Below are 6,000 nucleotides of genomic sequence, written 5' to 3'. Positions count from 1 at the left end.
AAAATTAGAAACTTTGAACACGCACTTCACCCGAGGTTAGGGTTAGAAATAAATAATCTTGAATTTGAAGTGCGGAGGATAGTTCCTCTTTCTATGAGTTGCTCAATCAATGCGGATAACTTTTGGGAGCAAACTCAAAACAATATGAGCAAGGGAACTTTAGAGAGAGGAGAGGGAAGAAACAAATCGAGTGATGAAGATTTAACACAAATGAACACAGTGATTTGTTTCCCGAGATTCAGTTTTAAAGAACCTACTCCTCGTTGAGGAGGCCACAAAAGCTGGGTCTATTTCAACCCTTTCCCTCTCTCAATCGGTCACTTAGATCGGTCGAGTGCTTCTTCTTATTTACACGGGTCATTAAGACCCCGCAAGGATCACCACACAATTAGGTGTCTCTTGCTAGCTTTACAAAGCACTTAGAAAGATTAGAGTGAGAAGAAGAAAGCAACCAAGCAACAAGAGCAACACAAGTCACCCTCTCTCAAGTCACTAAACACTTGATTCGATTTTGGAACTTGGAGAGGATTTGATGCTTTGATTGTGTCTTTGGAGTGTATTCTTTGTTCTTGTATTGAATGAGAAGAGTGAGAAGCTTGGATGGCTTGAATGGAGGTGGTTGGGGGTATTTATATCCTCCAACCACTTTCTAGTCGTTGGCTGACTTTGTTGTCGATGGGCACACCGGACACTGCACTGTTCATTGTCCGGTGCGTGCCACGTCAACCGACCGTTGGGGTTTGGAGCTGTTGACCGTTGAAGTCCTTTGTCCTCTTGCGGCACCACAGTCCGGTGGTGCACCGGACAGTACGGTGCATTCTGACTTTGCAGACTGGCTCTGACTTCTGACGGTCAGACTGTACTGCAGTCGACCGTTGGTGAAGTTGACCGTTGCTCCATTGGCGCACCGGATAGTCTGGTGGCTCACCGGACAGTCCGGTGAATTATAGCAGATGAGCTCTAAGAAAACCCGAGAGCGGTCAGTTCGCGAGGGTTGCAGCCTAGGGCACCAGACAGTGTCCGGTGCGCCACAGGCTGCGCCAAATCTTGTATGCTCCTTTGTAGAATTCCCCAACTCAATTTCGTTGTATGTGAATGTGAACTTTATGCACCTAATAAAAAAACATTCACTAGGCAAACTAGTTAGTCCATATGGTTTAAGATGGACGTCAAATACTAAAATCAATTATAGGAAATGTTGAGGTCATTTCCCTTTCACCGCCCACCACGGGCACATCTGATAGCCTCTAGCTTGCATGCCATGAAGAGGTAGCTAGGTCCTACCGATTGCGCCACCATGTCATCACCAGGAAATCACCGCTCGGCCGCTAACAGTCGCACAACCACCACGCCGCCAGCAACAGCAGAGCAAGCCGCCATCAGTCGTGCCACCATGGCACCCCCGATAAGACAAAAGCAGTCCAAGCCAAAAGCCACATCGCCACCCCCACGTCGACGCGCTACGCCCTTCACCCACACACCACTATGACTCCGACGAGCACAGCCACCGCGAGGGTCACACTCCCGCCATCAGGAGCGGCGGTCCCATATCCGCGCAATAGGGCCGCAACTATCGGCTACGACGCGGATCCAGTCGGACCGCCAACAGTCGCTGCTCCGCGAGCAAGCAAGACCACCGTCATCGCGCCTCTGTCTGCGATGCTCACGCGGGCACACGGCTCCACCATGGTCACCAAGAGCACGCCCTAGCCACGTGTTCCCTCCCCGTGTGGATCAAGTCGCACGCGATTCCAACTGGGCAGATGCCTCGCCGCCGCTGTCCTGGGGCCCACGCGGGCATCCCGGCCAACCCCTTTGGAAGTGATGAGACGGAGAGAAGGGGGGAGTGGGGCGGCGGCTAGGGTTTGGTGCCGCCCGAGTCACCCACGCGAGGATACTCTATTGCTAGTTGTCACATTCACGCACTGATTCAATCAAATAGTTTATGTTGTAAACATATTTTTGTTACATTGAACAATTTCCCATTCAGGTTCAATCAATGTATTTTTCAGCACTGCCGCTGTTCTGGATTCCATAATTACACAAATCCAACTGAATCCCCCTTCTAGCTTACTATATCAAACAAACAATTGTATAAATAACTCGCTAAATGAATGCCGAACTTTGTGATGACTTTCTAGTTTCTTCTGTACTTCTCTATTCAGATCACCGTTCCCAGATTTTCAGCCTCTTGGTAGCGAATAGGTCGTTCTTGGTACCGCAACAGCTTTGCAAACTGAAAATGACCCAAAAAACTGGATGCATTAGCCTTACTATTTAGTTAAAAACCCAGCACGCTACTTGCCATGAATTCGTCAAAATGGTACCTGAGATGCTTTGAGATCAAGCTCATCCCATTCAAAAGATGGGTTTGTACCTTCAACGATCCCCGCACCGGCGTACACCAGAGTGCTGTGACCCTGGAACCAAAGTTCGTTTTGTAACTATAAAATCTAACAATTTCGAATCTGTTCAAGTTTAAAAAAGATTTGGAGTTCGGTTTACTTTTCCAAGTAACGCTGATCTAATCCCGACAGCGAACTCGCACTCAGCTCCTCCAAGCCAGCCAACAGGACCAGCATACATTCCACGGTCAAAAATTTCTGTCAGAATATCCAAAAACCTAGTTAGTATGTGTCTAATTTCAGAAAGGCTATGTTCGAACAGAATAATCAAATTTGAGCATACCACAATCCCGTATGAATTGGCGTGCCTCTTCAGTGGGCAAGCCACAAACAGCTGGACTCGGATGGAGGGTGTTTAGAATCTCAAACTGCATCGCCAGCACAAGTTGCTATCGTTACCTTATATGATGTTCACCCAACTCAAGTAGTAGAAGTTTTGTCATAGGTCACCTCATCATCTTCGTTCCTTATTCGCGCAGCTAACTGCGCTGACAGATGCTGGACTCTTGGAAGTTTCCGCAGAGCCTTGCTGGGATGGACAACCACCTCATCACAGATCATCTGCAGATCAGGTTACAGATGCTAGTTCAGTAAATTGCAGGAAACCATACTCTTTCCCCCAACAACCAAAAAAAAAATGCATTCGAGATGTATCAGTATCTCTAGAACTCAACTTGCCTCCAGCTTGTTCTTGATGCTGTCCCGTACTATAGTGAATTCGATGTCCTCTTTGCTACTGCAAGAAGAAAAAAAACATGTATGAGTACTCGCTCAGTTTTTAGTACAAGGTGTTGATCTGAAGCTGACTCCCTCGATCACAGTAAGTTACAGATCCTAAGGAGGGAAAGGAACCTTAGAAGCAAATCCTGACCGATTTGAAAGTCATCTGCCCTTGTCTTCCCTCTTGCCCGAGTACCAGCTAGAGCCTCGCTGGAAATGTTCAAGTACTTCCGATGAAATAGTTGCTCTGGCTATTCAGAATGTTTGCATGAAATGAACATTAGTTAGAAGAAGAAAAAAGCTATATAGCATTGTCGTTACATCCATTTGTTTTTCTCACTAAATAGAAGGGGGGAAAAAACAAAAGTGTGCGGTGCTGATTTTGAAGAATAAAAATAAAAACAAACAAGAACACAGTAAACATACGCTATTTCCGACAAACGCAGGAGCACCCGGTGGCTGTATGCAGAATTGATAAGCATTTTGGCCCTCAGCCTGCATAGTTAGATTACAGAGTGTCAATGCAAATGTCAATGCAAGTGTCAGTAATGTATTTTCAGAAATGTCAATGCAAATGTCAATGCAGAATTGATAAGCATTTTGGCCCTCAGGAACACAGTAAGCATTTGAGAAAGCATGCAGACCTTCAAGCAAGCCAGCAGTTCCACAGGGTCAATGCAAGTGTCAGTAATGTATCTGCTACACCTTGCCAGTACAACCTGTAAGAAAGAAGGTAGGTAACTCCATTCATATTTTCAGATACGCTCTAAACAAATAGAGAACAAAAAACGGCTTACCTTTACCAATTCTCTTTGCCTGCCCTTGATCATATGGAGAGCTTTAGTAACTGCAAGATCCCAAGACGCCTTGGTCGGGACATGATTGAGACTTACGATGGCTGTCTGTAGGCTGGCCTTGTTCGCTTGAACAGAAGAGCAAGGCGATATCTGAGGGAAAAAAAGTACTACAGGCTGTTACAGTCTTCTAGCAGACGGTTAAAAAACCGGACGACGAGGAACGCGCAACACCTTTCGCAGAGTCGATTGGAGCTCCTCCACGGCGTTGTGCCATGTCCATGAGAGCGAGTCGTCCCACGCGATGGTCGTCGCGAGGACTGAGCTCTCCTCGAGCTCATTGAACTCGACCTGCACCAACATACTTGAGACGTTTCGCAAGCAAAATTCAGAGCAAGATGGACAAATGAGGTTTAGCAGTTGCAGATCGAGCAACTTACTTGAGGAACAACGAAGTAGAATGAGCCGTAGTCCTCCCATTCAACGGAAGCGTCACTCGTGGCGTCGAAACGGATGGCGCCATATGCGCGGACCAGTGGACAGTCCCTTGGAAGAAATCTTCATAGGTACACGAATTCGCAAGCGTAACAAGCAGCCAGGTTCAGTATCGACCGTACCAAAACATGGCAAATTCAGAAAATAAGACGATTACCTCTTGATTGCGCGCCAATCAGCTAGAGAAAAGGGCTCCGTCCCTCGGAAGAAGACCGCCGAACCCACGCCCGCGACACTCACCGGCTGCTGCCGATGGACACTGCCGTTGCCGTTGCCGTTGCCGGCGAGGGCGGGCGCGTCGGGCAACGGCGCCCGGGCCGAGAAGAAGCAGCGGGGCAGCGTGGTCTGCGCGTGCAGCCACTCCACGGCGTCCACCCGCTGCGTGATGGGCACCTCGATGCGGATGATGCCGGAGGGCGCGGCCGGTGGCGCTGCGTTGGACCAGAGCGCGTCCACGGCGGCCCTGAGCCGCCCCACTGCGTCGTGCGGCGCCGGCGCGGCCGGCAGCGCCCGCGTCTCGCGCACGCACACCGCGCCGCGGTCCCCGGCGCCCGGCGCGCACCCGTTCATGGACAGCGAGCACGACAAGCGCGCCCATCTCCCCACCTGTGATGCATGTGCACGTGCAAAACATATCAGCGCACGGTCCGCCTGCGTAGGTGACCAAGACCAGAAAAGGCCGAAAGGATCGGAAACGAGGAGCATGCCGTGGTGGCGGACGCCGGGCGCGCGGCGAGCAGCCGGCCCGGGGAGTAGCGCGAGGAAGACGGTGGCGGCATCGGTGCGCGGCGCGGGCGGGCCGGACAGCACGGCGCGCAGGAACACTAGCAGTGCAGCACAGCGGCACGCGCACGTCGCGCCTCCTTCGTGAGTCGCGAGAAGAGATAAGAGAAGATCCGCATGGGGATAAGTGGCACAACCGTTATTCGCTGCTCATGGCGTGGGCACGTGTGCCAATTAGGGATGTTTCTAAAACATCCGACTTGTATCACAAATCTAATATTTTAATATAGATATACATAGAATTTAAAGATAATTTTTGGCAATGTTATTAAGAATATTACGAAGTATTTAAATAAATTTTTATATAATTTTTTATGTACATTATTTTCTCTCTACAATAAAAAAGGTGAAAAAACATTTAAATCCGTATTCGAATAGACATCCGAATTGTATATCAATTATTTAAAAAGATATATAATGAATTTAATGTTAGTTTTTTGTGAAGATTAATAGTCTCAATACTAAAAATAAGAATATAAATTTACATAGCAAATTCTATATGTTATTTGTTCACAATCGAAGAAACAAGACCGAAAATTTGACATCCGAATAAATATCCGGATCCATCCCTAGTGCCAATGTCACGCACAAAATGGAATTTATGGTCCGTTAGCTCCATTTGTACTAAACTTTACTCTACGTTTTAATTCTTTTTAGAGGCTAAATTGTTAAACATAAGTACTAAGGGAGCGTTTGTCAGAGCTCTCATAGCTACACTCCCAGCGAGAATCACTTTTAGAAAGTCAAACGGATAAAAATTAAGTTGCTCCATAGTAGAGAGTGGGAGCTAAAAAAATCTGCTT

At 48.0% G+C, this 6,000-nt stretch overlaps 1 protein-coding gene across 2 annotated transcripts; it reads right to left on the bottom strand.

The window, feature by feature from the left end:
• Nucleotides 1-1,926: 1,926 nt before the first annotated feature.
• LOC100275708 (Isochorismate synthase 2 chloroplastic) lies at nt 1,927-5,288 on the bottom strand. 2 transcript variants are annotated; one of them, NM_001149738.2, is made up of 14 exons: nt 5,122-5,288; nt 4,572-5,020; nt 4,360-4,477; nt 4,154-4,270; nt 3,923-4,072; nt 3,770-3,844; nt 3,552-3,620; nt 3,258-3,376; nt 3,084-3,141; nt 2,856-2,966; nt 2,689-2,773; nt 2,506-2,603; nt 2,328-2,420; nt 1,934-2,236 (listed from the first exon to the last, which is right to left on the bottom strand). In NM_001149738.2, exons 1-14 carry the CDS (start codon nt 5,191-5,193, stop codon nt 2,162-2,164), a joined length of 1,689 nt encoding a protein of 562 aa, NP_001143210.2. In that variant the 5' UTR covers nt 5,194-5,288; the 3' UTR covers nt 1,934-2,161. The 2 variants fall into 2 exon arrangements, with proteins under 2 accessions (XP_020395979.1, NP_001143210.2); XM_020540390.3 differs by having other exon boundaries at nt 1,927-2,236; nt 4,572-5,134.
• Nucleotides 5,289-6,000: the final 712 nt, after the last annotated feature.

Source organism: Zea mays, chromosome 7, assembly GCF_902167145.1.
Source record: "Zea mays cultivar B73 chromosome 7, Zm-B73-REFERENCE-NAM-5.0, whole genome shotgun sequence".
In the NCBI taxonomy this organism is placed as follows: domain Eukaryota; kingdom Viridiplantae; phylum Streptophyta; class Magnoliopsida; order Poales; family Poaceae; genus Zea; species Zea mays.
This window is presented reverse-complemented; position numbering and strand designations above follow the sequence as displayed.

Excerpts from the sequence above, each read along its gene's own strand:
- LOC100275708 (XM_020540390.3), bottom strand. The coding sequence starts at position 5,119 with ATGCTCCTCGTTTCCGATCCTTTCGGCCTTTTCTGGTCTTGGTCACCT. Across the intron at positions 4,271-4,359 it reads TCTACTTCGTTGTTCCTCAA|GTCGAGTTCAATGAGCTCGA; the intron begins GTAAGTTGCTCG and ends ATGTTGGTGCAG. Across the intron at positions 2,774-2,855 it reads TAAGGAACGAAGATGATGAG|TTTGAGATTCTAAACACCCT; the intron begins GTGACCTATGAC and ends CTGGCGATGCAG.